This window comes from Rhagoletis pomonella, unplaced genomic scaffold (genome assembly GCF_013731165.1).
Source record: "Rhagoletis pomonella isolate Grant_MI unplaced genomic scaffold, Rhpom_1.0 Rhpom_scaffold_00658, whole genome shotgun sequence".
Taxonomy (NCBI): Eukaryota; Metazoa; Arthropoda; class Insecta; order Diptera; family Tephritidae; genus Rhagoletis; species Rhagoletis pomonella.
The window spans coordinates 18,527-39,874 of NW_023459212.1; the positions used below are offsets into that span (position 1 = coordinate 18,527).

The window sequence follows — 21,348 nt, forward strand, 5'->3', positions numbered from 1 at the left end:
TTTGTTCAATAAATATACCTCAAAGTCATAATTAAATATACCTATCAGGGATGCATTTTGTATGGTAAATCGCTCTAGTTTAGCGCCTAAAGGAAAAGGCTTGGCTAATTGCTCAATTAGCGGCCTGTCTGAACATACTTTTACTCAATTGAGGAACTAATTGTACAATTTTTTAATCTAGCCCTTTAATGGTTGATAAACGGAGCTCAATTAAAATAAGACACATGCTTTAACATAGTGTGAACCTAAAATTAATAAAACATTTTTTGGTTGCAATAAATATACTCTTTAGGTAATGTATGCTTTCGTTTTTGTGTCATACATATGTTATTATAATTAGATTTTTTTAAACGGAAGTTTTTTTTCTTTTTATAATAGTTGATTACTTAATATAACTGTACATTGACCCAGTAATAATCCTAAATATCAATTTTTAGAAATCCTACTATAAAAGTACGTGAATAATACTAACAACAATTATTAAAACCGCTGCGAAGCTACTTATCCCGGCAGCATTACGGCTTTCCAAGTAGTGTAACAATTTTGGTAAACGATCCTCAGCCCACTTTAAGTTCATTTCCACTGTCTTAACGGCATCGAGCAGTTTTGAGACGGAGCCACCAAACAGATCCCCTTTATTTGCAACGAAATCATCCAGCTTTTTCTTCTGCTCCAGTGTGGTAAAATAGTTTGTAATGTCACTGATGACATTTGCAGCATTTGACCAACCTCCAATTCTACAACAATAAAAAGAAGGTGACGTCAGCCCAAATACATATGTACATATGTATGTATGTACTTTGATGATTTTAAAACTAACCTTTCTGCTAATTTTTCTATAGTATTGCTGATCAGCGCGAATACGACATCCACATTTTCTGGATTCTGAGCATACATTGGTGTAATACCCATAACTGCATATTCGCTAGTTAAGTTCCCACTCAGAATCTTGGCGTAATGAAATTCATAGAAGGAACGCGTACATCCCATGGCTCGTATCAGCTTTTGCTTCTCACTGGGCAATTTCTCGTTGTCGAACCAATCGTTCAGTGTTTTATAATAAGACATAGTGCCATCTCGAGCGGCACTGCAGTAGAGGGTTTCACGAAAATCTGGTGTCGGCTTGTTGCCGGCCGTTTTAAATGCGTCAAATACCTGCTGCGCTTGCTTTCCGCAATCGAATAAATGATACATGCACGCCCAGCTGATGACCTTGTTGCGATTGTAAATATCGAGAACGGTGTCATTGGAGCGTCCGAAGCCCAAATGCTTGTACACTTTGGCCATAATGTCACTTAAATAGCTGATCAAGTGTTTGTGCTGCTGCACCGTTAGTCGCTGTGAGACACGCGGCAAATTCGAGAACATCGCATTCCACGGTAAGTATTCGGTCTCATGCGCTAAATATTCCATAAATTCAAACACCCTATCGTAGTCCAGCATAGCGACCCGCGCAAAATTAAATAAATCGTCAACTAGCTGCGCGCGATTAGTGGGCGGTATGCCACTATGTTGCGACGCTAACAAAGCCTTTTGAATTTGCAGTAGTGTCGTGTTGTCGTAGAAAACACGATAATAGTTGGATTGCTGCAAATTAAATATGATCCACTTGTTCGGTTTCTCGGTGTGGAAAGTCATTTCGCTGTTCCTCGATAAGTAAAATCGGGCAGTGAGATCATCGAAATTTGGATCTGTGTCAGAGGCATAGGTGATGGGAATGATGTAGGAGAGCGTGCTGTCACTACCATCACTTGAATCAAGCAAGAATCTGCTTTGAGTAAGTTTAATGGTGTGCTCAGCAGTGACATTTACAAAAAGCACCGGAAACCCGGCCTGCGAGGTCCAATCGTAAAAGAACTGATCCAAATCCACAGCCGGTGTGGAAGGCCAGTAACGTTTTAAATGCTTGAAAAAATCATCCGGAACAGTGTTTTTCAAATGGCTGTGAACGGAAGCAAAAAAAATTATATTTAGTAGACACTTCAAGTTAAAATACAAAAAAGACGAAAGTTAAAGTTGAATATTTCCGAAGAACAATCTTGCAGATCTTAAGTACAGATTTGTATTAGAGAATTGATTTAAAATTTTTTCGAAAGTTTGTTTTTAACCCAAACTACTCTAAAGAATACGTAATAGCCGTTAACAAGAAAGTTTAAATCAATTTTCGACTATTCCAACCATGGAAATGAATTCCCGACGCAAGTACAGCAAAAATTTGACTTTCAAAGAGTTCAAGTCTTCCATTTTTTAAGGTAATTTTAAGGGTAAGGCAATAGAATTACCCAACGAGACTATTTTTCCTGAACTCTCCATCACTTAGGCTCTAAAATACTGTTACATTTATTTCGTTATCTCATTATCGAAATATTTATTAGATTTTGCTACAGAAAAAAAGCTCATTTTGCACACTGTGCATCGGATGCTTAGACAGATGTTCACAAATGAAATACTCATTTGAACTCATTTGTCCAGGATAAGGAACAGGAAAATGGAACCAGTAATTGTTAAGCAAAATAAATTAGTCCTAAGGACTACCCTTAAGGTACCACCTTCCCGACAAAAAAGAGCTATCGAAAACGGTTCACTTGGACTTAGGTAATCCGGTAACATACATAAAAAATATTCCGCCTCCTCTTTTTTTGCAGTCGGTTTAAAAACAGTACTAAATTTAGGCAGTTCAGTATTTAAGCTATTGAAGCCTCAGGAGTGGGGAATTCCCCCGAGAAAAACTTTCTTGCGCAAGTCGCTTCTTGAATGGACTGCTCTTTATAGTTTTCTACAAGCAACAGCTGCATCGATGGTACTGCAACTGCGAGTTCTAAAGAAAACTTTTATACAAAAAGGCTGCAGGCAGGTCTAAAGATGATGAAAACAAGGATAAACAAAACGAATGAAAGTATTGTATAGAACAGCAAAAAGTAGCAAAATTTAACTAAAATACCAATATAAGGGTGACCCGGAAAAAATTGAAAAACGCAACCAAACAATTTTCTAAAAAAACTTAAGTGTACTAACACCAAAACACAGCCTCGCTTTAAGGTACACTTGCGGCGAAGTCCACCTAAAAGCTTACGAACTCCCTCACAATAACATCTAAGCCTATGGGGGTAACTTTAACCCGCCAAGTAACTGGGCTCTGGGTGCGGGATGCTAAAGGGATGGTCTTTGCAAGACAAAGATTGGTACATTTTAAATCATAATTCCTCGAAATATTTTAGAATAAAGAGTTCGCTTCCTTCTACGATTCATTAGAGAAGCCAAGGCATTTACGGTTCGGGACACAAAAGATATTTCAGCTTGCAGGGTTATTTGTTCTGCTACATTAAGTAGCTAAGTAGCCTCTTTCCATTAGAATTTTTGATTGGCAATAGAAAAAATATGGTACATTATGCTCTAAAAACAATCCGTGTGAAAGATGACAATTTTTGGTCAATATCTTCGACTCGCCCAAGTCCATTAAAGTTCAATGTGCTCAAAAAATAAAAATTAATAAGTACATTAAATAATATTTTTTTTTACTGAAATTACAATTTACTTCAAAAGTATTAGTCCTACATAATTTGGTATATGGACCTTTTTTGTAGAGAATCGAAGTAAGCTAATAAAAAAGTTTGTGAGCACTTGAACTTTGATGGCCTTGGGCGAGCCAAAGATATTGACCAAAAATTGTTATTTTTGACACAGATTGTTTTTAGAGCATAATGAACCATGTTTTTGCCATTACCAACCAGAATTAAAAAAAATTCGAATTCTCGGCCCACGCTAGTGTACATACGTATAATTACATAAATGTGTTTACATCTACTTACAATTCCTTTAAATAAGCACGAATGGCTGTATCGAAGTTGTCGACACCCATCAAGTTAGCAATCATACGCAATATAGACGCGCCTTTAGCATAAGCTATACTGCTAAATTTATAACCGATTTCTATTGGATTTTGTATTTCTGTCTCTGGGCTAGTCATCGGCTGGGTACTATTGACTGCGTCGATGCCAAAGATCAAATGTATTTGATTTACAACGAATTGTTGATCTAACTGATATTCCGGATAGAGCTGAGAAATCATAAGTCATAAATAAATTTTGTCATAAATATGGTGAGTCAAGAAGTTAAAATTAATAATAAAAAGCAATGAGCATGATAAATTTTATGATAGCTACCTTGTGTGCCATAAAATACTGATAGTAGCGTGCGAACGCCTCATTTAGCCAAAAATAACTCCACCAGGCAAATGTGACGCTGTCGCCGAACCACATATGGGCGGTTTCATGCACGATTATGCTGATAGTGTACTCCTTGTTTGACCAGCCATCGGTGTATCCGGGTTCGTTTACCAGTACATCGTCACTAAGTACAGGCATTTAAAGACAGGAAAACAGAGGAGATATAAGCTGCGTTCCAGATGCTTCACGATTTGCCGTTTTTACAGGATTTGCAGGAACAGCTGTTTTTTCCATTAACAAACCTTATGGTAGGTGGTCACATGGAACGGCTTCCTGAGAAAATCTGCAAACCGTGAAGCATCTGGAACCTATTATTACCTATAAATAACCAAACCCCAATTCTCCATGCCATTATATGGAAATTTAGGTGAACCCGCTTTTTGCATAATAGTTAGCCCCAATTGCTTGTAGGGGAGCTGTGTGTATTCATCATAAGCTTTGATCGCTTGTTCTGAAACCTGATAAGCGAAATCGGTTTTATTTATATATTCCGCGCGAGTAATAATCTTAAGATCTTCACTTCCACGTTTTGCGAATTCAGAAACGATAAATGCAAACAAGTAGGTAGACATGGGCGGCGTCGCAGCAAAACGATCTAGGGCACGTCCGTCACTGAAAATGTACAGAAATAGATTCTTATTTTTGTTTGTCGAAACAATTCCTGAAATATTGCAATGGTACAGTGATATTTCTAAAGATGTAGGTGTATATATATATATATATGGGTCAATCCATGTTAATTCGACCAATGGTTGGAATCGAAAGTTTTTTATTTTCATGAATACTAGAAGATTTCTGAATTTTCTAGATTTTGCAAGTTTATTTGTTTAATATCTCAGACTTTTTTATAGTTACAAAAATAGTTCTGGCCTTGTTTTAAAGATGATATTTTGTGGCTATATAAAAAACATATTTAAAAAAATTAAAAAAAAATACAGAATTTCGAGATATGAAAACCCGTGAAAGAAAAAAACTTATGCAAGTAAATTTTGGGCTGAAATTAAAAGTTCCTGAAATTTTCAAGAACGTGATATGAATTTTTTAACTAAAAAAAATGTTTTGCAAATTCTAAATCAAAAATAAATTTAAATTAAATGAAAATTGTTTAACATAACTTTATTAATTATTTATATATTAATTATCGAATTAAAAAAAATCATATTTATCAACGAAAAATGATATCGACGTCGACAACGACAACCATAATAGGGCCGAATATTTTATATCCTAAATTTAATCGCCACTAAATAAATGAGTTAATCTTAGCAGCAAATTAGTTTTGACAGTCTAGACAATCTTATCAGTGAGTTTTAATTTAAGTACTCACCCGTCTGGTATACTATCCAACAATTTGCTATTGAAAACTACATTGTATTGGGTTGGTCGACTTAGTTGTAAGCGGAACGTAGCCTTAAAGGCTGGTTCGTCAAAGCATGGAAATATAGTGCGTGCATCGATGCGCTGGGACTGCGTTAATCCGATCCATCTGTAATGCGAAAACATAAAAAAACAAGTAAGAGCAGCGCTGTCTTCGGCTATGCCGAAGGCTTCGTACCTTTCATGAACATCTGCAAATTTTACTTTGACAGATTACTGCTTTTGAATACATCTGCATACATCGATAGAGGAGTTACATACTTATATAAAAAATCGCATCTAAACAATCAGAGGTATGGAAGATATACTTTATATGGCACCAATCTAAGTGATTTTCACTGCTATGTGATCGGTATGTAAACCGGTAACACAATTTATTGGGTTAAGTTTCCTACATAAAGGAGATATATGGCAAAAACTGGTATCTGAACAATCAGTGCTATAGGAGATAAAGCTTATACAGTATAGATTTTGATGATTTTCTCAGTAGACTTTGTATTATTATTTATAAAATATCTTACGAAATTTATCGGTTTTAGCTGTTCAAATAAAGAAGTTTTACAGTAAAATCCCATATCTGAACAATCAGATGTATGGAAGATATATGTTGTAGTCATCCGATCCTTGTTATTTTCACTGTAAGTATTCTGTTGATAATGAGTGAAAATGGTGCGAAGTTTCATGTTCCTAGCTGCATAAATGGAGGAGTTATGATAAAAGACCTCATATCTGAACAATCAGTTGTATGGGGGCTGCAGGTTATAGTGACCCGATCTTTGTTATTTTCGCTGTAAGTCTTCTGTTGATAATGAGTGAAAACAGTGCGAAATTTCATGGTCCTAGCTACATAAATGGATGAATTATAACGAAAAATCTCATATCTGAACAATCAGTTGTATGGGTGCTATAGGTTATAGTTACCCGATCTTTTTAATTTTCACTGTAAGTTTTCTGTTGATAATTATTGAAAATAGTGCGGAATTTCATGTTCCTAGCTATATAAATGGAGGAGTTATAACGAAAAATTTTATATCTGAACAATCAGTTGTATGGGAGCTATAGGTTATAGTGACCCGATCTTTGTAATTTTCACTGTAAGTATTCTGTTGATAATGGGTGCAAGTACTGCAAAATTTCATGTTCGTAGCTGCATAAATGGAGAAGTTATAACGAAAAATCTCATATCTGAACAATCAGTTGTATGGGAGCTATATGTTATAGTGGTCCGATTCTGCCGGTTCCGACAAATGATTAATACATTATAAAAATACACCCACCTACCAAATTTGATACGGATATCTCGAAAACTGAGAGACTAGATTGCATACAAACAGACGGACAGACGGACAGACGGACAGACGGACATGGCTAAATCAACTCAGCTCGACGTTCTGATCATATAAGTATACATTTTAATGGGTCTATCTCTTTTTGTTCTGGTACTTACAAACATCGGACCAAAGTTATAATACCATTTCATGCTCATGAAAGGTATAAATATCAAATATTTTTGCTTAGATACTGAAATAGCTATTTATCATTTCACAAACTTTTCATTGCCGGAGCTATCGGTGTAATTAGCACGGAAAAATCCCTGCAGACCATCACGTATCTGCCCAGTGTACTTGAAGCGCAGCGTATAGTTGTTGTTCGATATTTGCTGATCCCCCAAATGCACTGTTAGTTTATGAGTTGTCTCATTGTAGGTTAAATCATCGTTGTCGAACGACTTTATAAGCCCACCACCGACAATGCTGCTGTTATAAAGCCAAGCGCCATTGATCTCAATTAGGTTTTTATGCAAAGTAATTTCGCGTATACTTGCGCGCGTGGAGTGTAACGTTATATTGACTTCGCCATCGAAAGTGAAGCGACGCGTTCCATCTGTAGCCAGCAGGTATGGCTTTAACCAAATGTCATAGGCGTCGGGTACCGCATCATCACCCAACCGGTACGATGTTTCGAAGACGCCGTTATTAGCTTTCACAGAGCTGCAGGCCAGCAACAAAAGAAGTATTGTGATTTTAGAATTCATTGGATACACATGCACTCATACGTAAGAGATTGGATCAATTAATCGAATAAAGCACATATTCAAAATTTCCAAAATACTTTTACTTAGTTAAAAAAATTAAGAAAATTAAGAAAAAACCCCTTTGGCCAAACTACGCATGGAGGCTGGTGAAGACGTTCTGCAATTTTTCGTATGATATTCTCATTGCTTCGTGCTTGGTATTTGGTGTCTGCTCATTATCTCTTATATTAGTGTGAATTAACAACAACGTACTAATCTTACATACAAATGTACATACCAAGATGTACATATAAATATACATATGTATTTACATTAGGGTGATCAAAATAAATGCATTCCCAAAAGTAAGTACGTAATTTTAATGCTTCAAACCTCTGGAATTGTTTTATATCGTAAAAAATAATCCTCCGTTTTTTTTTTTTTGTTTTGGAATCACAAAATATTTAGAGATCAGTCAAAGTTTCCCATGCATTTTATGTTTTCGTAGATATGGTTTAGAATCCCTTGTAATCAATATTTTTAAACCGGCAAACTATGTTTCTCTTCAGGAGACTTCAAAGAATAATACTCAATTATGTATTTAATAACTTTTTAAGATTAACGATTTTTTATTATTTTTTGGGGGGGATTTCGGGGACCCTTAAAAAATAATATTAGAAAATGTTTAAATAAACAATTACAATATTACAATACATAAACAGACAGGTGTGAACACTTACATTGTTTTTTCCCATATAAAATAAGTACATGGAAAACTTTGAGCGTTTATTTGAGGGTTAATTTTTTCGATGTAGAAATGTACTTTGGGTTGAAAATATTAAAATTCCGATTTTTCTTTGTTTGGACCACCGTAATGTACATGCACACATATATATAGTAAAAGTATGTTTACAAATTGTATTCTGTCGCTATCACTGTTTAATTTATGATTGTATTTACTCCAATTCGTACACATTTTATGATCATTTTGCATTTAACAGCGCAACAATAAACAAATTGCTTAGGTAACGATTGCAGGTGATAATCGGATAAGGCAGAAGATCTGCTAATATATTATTTAATGGCGCACATATACACATATGCATATACACAGTGCCGCCAAGAAAAAATCCGGTTCTTGTAATAAATGCATATGGGGGAGGCCCTCTTCCCTTACACTTTTTTTTTTTAATTTTTAAACGAATTTCGTAGTCAGAGATATTTAAAAAGTTTTAAATGGAAGAAATTTTTACTGAGTAAAAAATGTTGTTAGGATAAATATATATTTTTTCACTCAAAGTGCATTTTAATTTCTTTTTTTGAAAACAATGATTAATTTGTGTAGCTTAATATCCACATATGGCGAATTCAATAAGCATTTTTACGTTATTGACTTTGGGTTTTTCCACTAACCGGCCTCTGTATATTTTCTACAAAACGGTTCGCTTGTTTAGATTATCTTCGGTGCGCTTTTTATGGCGTTTTTGAGGTGGGGTAAAATACGACTATAAATCGAGTATATTTTTGTTTAATTTTAAATTTTTTTGGTAAATTTAACTGATGAATATGTATTTTTCTTGTTTACACATTTTCGTGTGTAAAAGTCCTTTTTGTTAGCGGCTTTACACAATTCTACGGATGAAATCAAACAGCAGATGTGTATTATTTTGTAGCTTGTACACACTTTCGTAGTAAATTTATCCAAACCACAACGGCTATATTAACACTCTAAAAAGTCCGAAATTTAAACAAACTATTCGCTGAATAATCGAACATGTAATTTCGCGAATAATAAGGTAGGAAATCAGTAACCTTCCTTTTAGTTAGGAAATCTACACAATCTTTTTTTACAGTGTAAGCATTTTCACTGTATGAAAGCTATGTAAAATAAACCCAGTTTATGCGGTTTGTAATTTTCGAATAACCCGAAAACCGGTTTTGGAAAAAAGTGAGTAATCGAACATCCCACTATTTACGCATTGGCACAAGGGCGTGTTCGCATAAATAGCCCCGTAAAATTACGAGTTTACACGGCTTAAGACTTTAAGTGTTTAAGAAAATCCCCTCTAAGTGTTTTGTTCTTTGGCAAAGCTGTGCATCCTTGTCACGGTTTTATATCTGTGGCCATAAGCAATTACCGCCTAAATGTTCACCTTATGGGGAAACTAAAATATGTCCGTCTATAAATTTTTAAATAGCCTAGCGGGCGAGATGGGGATACACACACATACACATGGAATAGTAGTTGCAGAATACGATAGCATACACAACTCAATTCTTTCTTAAGTCGACTAAGGCGGTTATTGCTTATGACTACAGATATTATCCTAACGGCAAATAAGTTTTAGTTGAAGATAATTTATTTTACCACTATAGTTTTTACACTGAAATTAAGCAACAAAAACTTGAGTAAAAATGTCGAACGCAATTTCGAAGTTTGGCTTTAAAAGCGTTTTAATGTGGCTCTCAAGCAATAAAAAAAATCACTCAATGCTTCTCATTCTTGAATTGCAGCTTGATCGAAATTTTATTTAATTTAATTTCAGTAATTTTGGTAAAATTATTTAAATACATTTTTTATATGGAGTGGGAAAACATTATATGGCTAAATGTTTTAGGGAATTTGGTAGGGAAAGAATATATTAGCGTAGGAAAAAATAGGAATTTTTATTCGGATGCGCGGTGATTTATCAAACAGCCTGGAGTATGATTAGGAAACATCTCTCTATGTTCCACAAATCTGGTCAGATTGGCGGTTAATTTAACTATATATGAGGACTTTGCCAGGTGAAATAGGTGACATTAAATAATCAAATTTATCAAGCTAGCAAATTATAATTTTTATATTCCAAACATAATTTTCAAAAAATCCGGACCCTTTGAAAACTACGAAAAAAAAATTCCTTTAAAACTGCGCCAGAACTCGTTAAAATGTATAACAAAAATATTTGGCGTAAAATTCGACTCTGCGCCTCTGGATTCACCGAATCTCCCCGTTTACATAATCTGTTGTCAAAACCACGTTATTTTGGTGTTGTACAATGTTATTGGCGGAGCTTAGCTAAATATTTTGCCAATTTTTATAATTCCTTCCTTTCTCTGTACACCGTAGAATTGAAATCGTCTAACATGATAAATGTATTGTTTAAAGAAGAAGACTTTGGTCGCATCGTCTTTATGTTCCGCCGAGGCTTGTTCGCAAACAAAGGAGATGTTGAAAAACCTCGATTTGATAGGGACTGCGGCGAGAAACTCCTTCACCGGGGTGATCGATGGTACACGTCGATGGATTCCCTCGCCCATCATGGAAGATGTCAGTGGCGGATCCAGCGGGGGAGGGGGGACTTTTGGGGGTTAAACTACGTGTCAGTCAGTGGCGGACCCATGGGGGGTGTTTTAATACATAGACGCCATATTATACATACATATGTGCCATATTAAAACACCCCCCGACCGTGGGTCCGCCACTGACTGACACGTAGTTTAACCCCCGATACCCCCCGCTGGATCCGCCACTGGAAGATGTAGTAGACGTCGCAAGGGCATTTGGTTTGTAATGCCTGCTTTAGTATTCTCGGCGACACTAACCAACCGGGCAGACGCAACTTCTCAATTAAAGGTCCTGACACTCCAGAAGCATGTCCTCAAATGTTGGGCCTTTGTCTGTGTGCAGTGGCTGTCATCAAGAGAAGGGGGTGTCATACGAGGATTTTTTTTGCGTAACGAGGCTCAAAACAACGTGTGCAATGTATTCAATGAGATATTCTGGGGAAGAGGAATGCATTTGCTATTGAGTAACCATTTGGAGAAGGACTTGGCATTACTCGCTATATACAACTGACGTCGGCTGGCATAGATGAAAGTGACTGGCGTGTTTTATTGGAAATCGCTTAAACGATTACAGCGAGAAACGAGTGCCACCAGGTACCGCTGGCAGAGTTTCAGTGCGATAAGAATGAAAACTAAGTAACTCTTTTATTCCGACGTAATATTTGAAAATAAACCACCCAAACGTAAAATACCGCCTATGTATGTATGTATATAGTATATTGTTTAATTAATATACGTTTTTATTCCAGACTTGAATTCTTACTCACAAATTCATATTCAACTTATCATTTTTACATACAAAATCTATCAACGAGAAAACAGATTGACATTTTCAGAAGCTTTTAACCTACTAAATTACAAAAGCCTTTATATTTATATAGGAATATACCTATGTATTACTACTTAACGACCGAAGATGAATTTACTGCAGGAAGCGACCGACAGCCGCACAGACAACCAGTGTTAGTACAGCAAAAGTATTGGCAGTCGCACCGTTGCTCTTGCGTTTCAGCAAATAGTTCTTAAAGCTTGTTAGTCTAGTCGTGGCCCACGCTAAATTCTCCTCCGCCGTAGTCTCAGCCGCCACCAATGTTGACTGGGAACTGCCAAAATTGGACTTGTTCCTTTCATTAAACTCTTTCAAATTCTGAAGTTGGCTCTCAGTGGTAAAGCGTGCGGCTAGATTTGAAATTACTGTAGCAACTGTGGAATAGCTGCCCAATCTGTAAAATTAGAAGTTAAGTAGGCAGATTTTCCAGCATTGTATGAATGAAAATAAAAAACAATGTATATATAAATAGTACCTAGTATATGTTTAGAGAAGGAAAATACTTACGATTCAGCAAGTGCGTCATAGTTTTCAGTAACCAGTTTATAGACAGGTTCCACATTTTCATTGTTTTCAGTGTACAGGCTGCTTAGTGCGCTCGATTTATCCTGACGACGAATTTGATCGCCTACAATGGCCCAGAAGTATTTCTCAATGAGTTTACTATCCGTAACACATCCCAGTGTGCTAAGGATCAGCGTTTGCTCAGTTGCAGACGTGCTGGTCAAAAATTTGTTGAACAGTGTATCGTAATCGCTTTCATTACCGTAACGCAGAGCATTACAGTACACAGCTGAACGTATGTTCACAGGCACTGCTGTCGTATTGATTTTGGCAAAATGTTCTTTTGACTTTTGAATGCAATCTTCACGACCATACTTGCAGGACCAGGAGAGAATTTTTGCACGATTATAGATATCCAGTGAAGTATCATTACTGCGTGGCTCAAAACCGAGCTCTTCATAGGCTTTTGCGGTGAGTTCGAGAATGTACGAAGCGAAGCTTTCAGTGTCGCTGCCCAAACGAATGCCGATGTAAGAGAAGGCATTGAAGGCCGCAGTCCATGGCAGGTAATTAGTTTCGCTCTCCAAGTACTCGAGTACGTTAAGTGCCAATTCGTACTCGATAATATGAGCACGCGCCAAATTCAGCAGATCATCGACTATTTGCGCACGATTCAGCTGGTGGATATTACTGTAGTTTGCAGAGGTTAGGGCATGATGGATGGCATGCCAAGTAGTTTCATCGTAGTTAACGCGATAGTAGCCAGACTCTTGTACGTTAACAATGAGCCAATCTACGCTGTTCGGCAGATCCACATTTACATTTAATTTCGCGGCAGGGAGATACAATTTAGGCGTTGTGTCTTCGAAGTTGCTTTCTATGTTGGTCGTATATGAAATTGGGACGGTGTATAGTAAGTTAGGGTCTGATGTGCTCTGATCTCTCAGCAGGAAACGGGTCTGATTGATGAGGAAAGAACTCTTGTCACTAGACAACTTTACAGTGATGAGCGGGTAGCCCACTTGAGTGGTGAAGCTGTTGAATACGGCTTCTGAATACTGTTTTGTTTCAGCAGGCCAATAGTCTTGCCAAACCTCGAGAAGATAAGCAGGAACGGTATTATTGTATTTGCTAAGCGAGAAAAAATGAAATCTCAAATGAAAAACTGAACTGCATTATACAAGTTTTGATAAGACATACTATTTCGCCAAGTAAGTTTGCAACGATTTTCTGAAATTTTCTTCGCCTATAGCATATTTAACCATGCGGATAATGCTCGCACCCTTGTTGTATGAAATGCTGTTGAACATGCGACTCAAGTCCGAAGGCGTGTGAGTGTTTTCATCGCTCATTGGGTTGGTGCTATTGGTAGAGTCCATGCTCATTACCACTTGTAATTGATCGACTAAGAATTGTTGATCCAGCGACATGTGAGTTTCAACCTGCAGGATAAAAAACAAAACGAAATTCTTAACAATAAATAACTGCAGGCACAATATTCAATACGCACCATATGTGTGCCAAAGTATTGGAAGTAGCGTGCGAAGCCCTCATTCAACCATGTATAGCTCCACCAGTCGCATGTCACCAAATCACCGAACCACATATGGGTCTGCTCGTGAGCAACGACAGCGGCAATAGATTGCTGAGCACTTAGCGTTGTGGAGTTTGAGTCGTAAAGTAATGCGCGTTCTCTGTAGGTCAATAGACCCCAGTTTTCCATGGCACCGGCTGAAAAGTCGGGAATGGCAGCCATGTCCATTTTATCGTTGCCCATGCTATAATAATCAATGCCTAAGTAGTCACTCAATTTATCTAAAATTTCTTGACCAACAGTAAAACTGTATTCTGTCTGATCATAATATTCTTCGCGAGCAATTACGCCGAATTTGTCGTTTTTACGTTGCTTAAATTCGGAAACGATATATGCCAATAAATAGGTGGACATGCGTGGCGTTGGTGCGTACACGTCTTCCTCATAATCACTGCAATATTGGAAATTAAATTTCGTTAAATTAAAGCGAAAGCACTCACTGGACAAATTTAAGTATTGTATAACTCACGTAAAATTGTCTGTTCGTAAAATACGGGTATTGCCAAAAGAATTAAACGTTTTAGGGCGACGGATTGTCACGTCGAAGGTGGCCTTGAATTTCGGCTCGTCGAACGAGGGGAAGGCACGTCTCGCATGGTGCGTTTGGAATTGCGTAGAACCAATCCACCTGTAAGCAAAATAAGTTATTTATAAATGTGAAATTGGACGCATACCATGCAGAGGAATTTTTATAAATAGGGGCGGTGAAAAATAAAAGATTTTGTAAAAGTTAATGGGTTGTATTAGTTGAGCCGTATAAAACAGCGATGGGTAGAGAGAGCTTTTACTCTGCTCGCGCCTATACATAATGTACAGAAAGCTTAAGGAGCTTTGCCCGCGGGCAAGGCAGTGCCTATCAGTGATATGAAATAAATGCCAGAGAGAGCCTTTGACAATCACATAAAATATTAACTTACTTGGTATTATTATTGGCATCCACATAGGAGCTGCGGTAGAAACCATGCATATCATCATCCATGGTGCCATTATAGACAAAATGTAAAATATACGTTATGCCGGCTTGTATGGGCGTTGCCAATGTATATTGCAATTTGTCAGTTACATTATTCCATGTGCCCTCGCCCAAATTAATTTTAGTGAGGTTAGTTTCAGACCAATATTCGCGTGTTGTATAGTTTAGGTTTTTCGAATGTAAAATGAGTGTATTTGTATTTTCGGTTGAATTGATTTGGATTGTAACTTCACCATCAAATGTGAATCGTTTGCTGCCATCGCTTTCCTGCAGGTATGGCGTCAACTTCAGTGTGTAATTCCATGGACGAATCGTAAATGGTAAGCGATAGTCTTCGCCATCGGAAGCAACTGCTTTACCGGTTATTTCATTGAGTTCTTCGAAGGGGGCGGCGAGCGTGTGAACGTTTAAAAGTGCCACTACCGCGGCAATGAGGTACAGTTTGGACATTCTAAAAAAAAAATAATGAATAGATATAAATCAATGAATCAATACAGTTACTAAAAATCTGAAAATTAGGGGTTTCTAGCTGCACTTAAATTGACGATCATTAGTTTTTGGTAGCTTTTCTGTACTAATCATTTTTCTATTCATATATAAAGATAATATATGTATGTATTAGGGCTCTTTTCTCGCGGCTATTTTTTTCCCTACAACATCGAAATTTTGTGGGAAATAGCTATAAAAAAATCTCAGAAAATGTGAGCCCTCAATATTGATATTAAGTGCTCGACCAAGGCGTGCAAAGACTTCGCGTTTAAAATAAACGAACGCTTAGATTTGTTTTCTTCAAAATTCTACAGTTCAGAGGAATTTCATGGTATAAACTTGGTCAATGATAGGATTTCTTCAGAACTGAATGCACCAGCGAGGTAGTACGGGCCACTAAACCCATTTTTCATGCAATTTTTTGCCCCTATATCGTAAATAACAAGAACAACAACAAGAATAACAAGCGTTTTTTTTTTTTTGAAAAATTAGGAGGCGTTTATAGTTAATCATTGTAAATTCAGAGAACCATATTCTTGGAACCATTGCGAATATAGAGTTAAACGGAATATTCTATTTTTAGAACCCATCTGGGACTTAACTGTCATCATTGATGTTAATTGGAACTATGCAATTCGATGAAAAATTCTTCGGACCAACGACATACATAAGTGGAAATTGCAGATAGCTTGTATTTAATATAATACCTCGATATAGGGAACAGAGCACGCGAAGCAGTGCCTTTGTATGATTACTAGTATGACTTGGGAAATTGTTCGTCTAACTATTTTCTTTTTAGACGCCAAAATATTATACGACAAAACGGAATTCATTTATAAATTATTTAGTATAGTACGTGATGCTCCTTATGTTCAAAGGTATATACATGTGTATATACATATTTATGAAATATTTATTAGGTCTCTAATCGAATATACCATAAATTTGATTGAAATATTTACAAACGTCAGCATTTCATAATCATACGCTATAAACGTAGCTTTGATTATAGATTTTTATGATATGGAATTAAAGTTACAAACTGAAATGATCTTAGTCACAGCAGTAAATTAAGCACTTAACTTTAAGAGCGCTAACTTCGATAACCGGCATACTAACTGCTTTGGGTATCAAAAACCTAGTTAAGCGAAATTAATTTCTGAACACCAAGAACAGTCTCGTAATTGTCTAGGCAAACTGTCTCCAGATGCGACAGGAAACGCCATCCCAGGAGACTAAACCCCAGCCTGCTGTTGCTGGCAGAATTTCTGCGAAGCAATAAAGACAAAAAATAAGGCATTAAGGCAAAACAGAATACTTTGTTAAACCGAAATATCAGCAAACCAGATGTTTCATGAGCCGAATCTAGCTAGGAATACTTGGAAATCCTGATGGAAAGACTTTTCCAATGCTCCACGGAACCGATTTACCCGGCTTCAACAGTTTTTTGGTTTTAATAATTTTGGACACTTTTCGAATCACGACTAAACCCGATTTTTATAATCGAGCAAAGCGGGATTTCACGTAGTTTATTTCACCAGATTCTAAATATCTATTTTATTGAAAATGGAACAAAGATTTTTTATTAGGGCAATTCATCTAAACGCATAAAAGCCTCATATCCACGTAAACCTCGTAAAATTGTTAAATTTTGTACGGAAATCCGGTTTATTTTCGAGGTTTACACAGTTACGAGGCAGTTACGCGTTTATATGAATACCCTGATTAATTTGATATCTGAATACAGGAAAATTTTCCACTGCAGGAAATTACTTAAAAAAAAAAAGAAAACCTGAACGAAAATCTTTCACGATAGGTTTTTAGTAAAGTCTATATTTTTTTTTTGTATTTTTAACAGACTTCACAAAAAGGAGAAGATTATCAATACGTAGGAATATTTTTTAAATTTATTTTTATTTCTATTTTTATTTTATGTATGTTACCGCATAACTTTGAACCACGCTAACCGAAATTTTGTTCTAAAAAAAGGGTGTTTGGGCGGATAAATTCTAAAGCTACTTGAGAAAACGATACTAAGATTAAAGTAAAGACATAAAATAATGGTATGTTTTCGTTTTGTGTTTATTGATCACCTCGGAGAGGGAGACCATAGTTCCCTTCCCTTGGCAATGTGCGGCGCGCTCCTGGCGCGATGGGATTACAGTCAGCTTGGCGAACGCTGGGAAAAAATACTGCAATGCAAAGTTGCGAGGTTCTTTCGGCCGAATGTTGATCGCAGGCGGTCAAGGAAGCCTCTCCTGCTGCCTAAGAGCCTACTCTCGATTATTTCAGCTGTACTGACTGAACATTGCCCCTTAGGAACCCACGCAGTGCGACTTAATATCGTCACGGATCCCTACAGTCGTAGCTGTAAGGTTTAAATAGAGTAGTCTCCTTAATAATAAATTGTTGCGATCCCGTACGATCGATGGAAATCGATCTCGTACTCGGTTCACTGACTATTGAGAGGGCAAAAAGAGAGTAAATAAGGTCCTCTCTCTGTCAGAAGCTACCAGTTACAGTTGGAAGATTTTTTGATGGTAAATTCTGGTAAATGTGTGTTTGGAAACCAAATTGTAAACAACAGAAAAGTGCATTCTGCTAATTCGTGTTGAAAAGTATTTAATTACTTGTTTAAGTGGATTCTAATAAATTTGAAAGCATTTTTGGTTATTTGCATGTGTGAGCTGAGTGTGTTTACATACGAAATCAGCAAAAATTTACAACCAAAATTTTGAGGTTATGTTGAAGTTGACAGAAGTTACCATTTTTTACTAGAAAGCGATTCCGTACTTTTCAATCTTACTCTCTCGCTCTGAGCGAATTTTTATTTTTTGACAGTTTTACTAGTTTTAGTCCGAAGAATACGGGATTGCACCTAATAATGAGGCCGAAAAATGTTTTTTTGTTTTTTGTTGTGGAAATGCTCTTGAATGCTATTGCCAGCTGCAATGCAAACATTATGCGACAAGTTTTGCAATAATACAATTTTTTTTGATAAGGTTTTAGGTATGAATTAATCCACAACCGGCTTGATTGGTAGGAAAAGAATCGGCAACGGCGGCTGTCCAATACTACACATTTTGCACATAAATTATACCGTAACTAGACACGAATAAAGGCGCAAGCTCAAAAGTTGACCGCGTAAAAAGACGCATAAGAAAAAGTCAGCGAAGGAAGACTCTAAAAAGTCAGCGAAGGAAGACTCTAAACATAGTTGACGGCGAAGAAAGACGCGTTAAAATATTTGACGGCGAAGAAAGACCCGTAAACTTACTTTCGCGATCGACTATATTTGCGGGTGTAGCAGCATGTAAATTCCCCAAAGCGTATTTAGGGAATGATGCTGAAGTGACAGTCCTTGGTCTTGGTCAGGTATAAATCTATGTTTACGCTTCTTTCTTCGTAAACAACTAGATTTCGCGTCTTTCTTCGCCAAAGTTTTCCTTAAGCGTCTTTTTTCGTAAACTTTTTTGGGCGCGTTTTTTTTTCGCCGTCAAAACTTTATAGCGCACCTTTATTCGTTTGTAGTGACAATACGCTCTTGAATCAAATTCACTATTTGTCACTATTGGCATATAAGTAAAATTTCCTTTTGTTTCGAAATTTTTTAATATGAATGTAAATATGTATGAACTTAAATTTCCCACATTTTCACTAAGTATTTCAATTCACCGCCTTTGTATCTATACACATCCTTTGAGTTGCTAACCTTATGATCTATGTATATGTTTTCACCAAACCTGCAGTTTGAGGTGGTTAAATGTCTTAAACTGGCATTTCAATATGACAGCAAAGACCTTTATAGTTAGGCCACTTAATCGCTTATCTGCTGTTTAAAACAAATTTTATTACAAATGATAAGGACAATTATCTCTATTGCTGACAAGAACCACGCTCTGTATGGATGTATGCACATATGTATTATCGTGAGCAATCATAGCCACTCGATATCAGCATACCAGCGTTGACTTCATTACTTTGCTTAGCTGATTGCGTGCAAAACCATTTTTTTATTGCACCTTATGCCCACCGGTTTAAATGCATAGGTTGTACAACGTACATACATACATACATACATACATAGATATTTAAAGTTTATTGAAATTGGAAAATGAGTGTGCACCATTAATAACTCATAGCTCGTAAGTATTTTGTTAGGTTTTGTGGTTTCTGGAAGATCGCAAAAAAATACATACATAAAATAAAAAAGCGCTCATATTTAAGGGGCAAAAATTCTTCGAACTCATTCCAGCTGATTCGAGTTTATAAGCACAGACCGATGGTCAAAGAATTAGGTAGTGCTTTTCTGAGATAATAGGTATTTTGCCCGATATTACTATGGACACTCGCTATCGTTAATTTTAAGCATACAGTGTCATAAAGCTCATTCATTCATTTTGATACTTGTATATAAGTATTTACATAAGCCGTCATCATCAAAACTTCTACGTCATAAAATCGAACGTCTTAGCCATCCAGAGCGTACTTTAATACTTAGTTGCATACTACTTAATTATCAAGTCCAAGTTAATAATTTTTAATACTTTTCAAATACTTTAATATACTCGTCATTTACTTTGAAGAGCTGCATGAATACTGTAAGAGGTGTTATTAGCAGGTTTTTTTTTTTTTTGTATAAACATAACATAAACATAAACATTAGACCGTAACGGAAAAAAGTTCGCCGTACACTCTTGAGTCTTAAGTAGTTTTGCACGGCAATTGATTGATGCATTTGTCTTAGGAGGTAATTTTCTCTGCTAAAATGTTCATTGACCTCAAGTATGCCGTTCTAGTATTTACCCATTTCTCAGTTCTCAGTTCTTACCACTCTTATATCAGTAAATCTAATCTCATCAAAAATCATAGAACTTCCTGTGAATGTATTTTAATTAAGAAAAAATGTTTTATTGACAAATGTAGGTGATGTTGTCACACAAAGGGAAGGGACCTACAGCTTTACGTCGACTCAGAACGGCGAATGTATTTTCATAAGAAGCTTTTTTTCGTGGCAGGATACACTCGGAGGTTTGCCATTGCCTGACGATGGGCGGCGACCGCGCTTTTAGAAACAACTTTTTCCTTTCTTTTGTTGTTGGTGTAAGTCGGAAACTGGGGTCGATCCCAAGCCCAGCGAAATGGTAGCGCCTACTTCTAACCATTACACCTCCGCGGACACCTAGGTTCGGTAGAAAAATAATTTTTAGAAATTGCTTTGAAAAATTTCTGTAGGCTGAGGGGTGTACGGTGAACTTTTTTTTGCTTGTAAGATAGTGCGGTCTTATTTACATAGAATATTCAGCCGCCGCACATTACAAGATCTTCACGCTCTATACAGCAAAAGCAGTAATCGTGCTCTAAAATCAAGTCGAAATCTTTGCCACTGCAAGCACGCATTTTTTAGGCCTCAAGCCCTCACCGAGAATGAAAATATTTAGTGCTGGTATGTATTTAGTACCAGTATGAGGTGACGCAAAATTCTTTTTTGTTTTTCTATAACCGCCAATATACTAATAAGCATGATTTCATCGCGTCACTAAAAACCCCCTAAGACTAATCTAGTGCAATTAATAGTGCATCAATTGATAATGGCAATTGATTTATTGACCGATTGTGTTATCACTTTTTTCGTGCAAAACTTTGAATTGCAATTTTTGCACTTCACACACAACATTTCGAGTTTTTATACCTTTCATAAAGTATGAAGTTGTATTATAAGCTTGGTCCGATATTTGTAAGTACCAGAAAAAGAAGAAGAGATAGAACCGTAAAATAGCATACCGAAATGAACGTGAACCTAAAAAAATCCCTTCGTTCTCGATGTATCCGAATTAAATTTGGTAAGCGGGTGCCTTTTTGTAATGTATTAATCATTTGCCGAAACCGGAAACATCGGACAACTACGACATACAGCTCACATGTTACAGATTTTTCAGATATGAAATTTTGTGTTATAACTCCTTTATTTATGCAGCTAAAACCTAAAATTTCGCACTATTTTCACTTGTT

General features: G+C 36.5%; 2 protein-coding genes across 2 annotated transcripts; both read right to left on the reverse strand.

Annotated features, from left to right (window-relative positions):
• Positions 1-219: 219 nt before the first annotated feature.
• On the reverse strand, positions 220-7,781 carry LOC118751352 (aminopeptidase N-like). The gene is made up of 7 exons (XM_036486158.1): positions 7,154-7,781; positions 5,554-5,712; positions 4,545-4,838; positions 4,164-4,350; positions 3,810-4,057; positions 821-1,942; positions 220-737 (listed from the first exon to the last, which is right to left on the reverse strand). Exons 1-7 carry the CDS (start codon positions 7,636-7,638, stop codon positions 446-448), a joined length of 2,787 nt encoding a protein of 928 aa, XP_036342051.1. The 5' UTR covers positions 7,639-7,781; the 3' UTR covers positions 220-445.
• A 3,868-nt stretch (positions 7,782-11,649) lies between these two features.
• Positions 11,650-19,155, reverse strand: LOC118751354 (membrane alanyl aminopeptidase-like). The gene is made up of 7 exons (XM_036486159.1): positions 19,049-19,155; positions 14,792-15,298; positions 14,344-14,502; positions 13,791-14,265; positions 13,481-13,722; positions 12,284-13,411; positions 11,650-12,170 (listed from the first exon to the last, which is right to left on the reverse strand). Exons 2-7 carry the CDS (start codon positions 15,295-15,297, stop codon positions 11,870-11,872), a joined length of 2,811 nt encoding a protein of 936 aa, XP_036342052.1. The 5' UTR covers position 15,298; positions 19,049-19,155; the 3' UTR covers positions 11,650-11,869.
• Between the last annotated feature and the right edge of the window lie 2,193 nt (positions 19,156-21,348).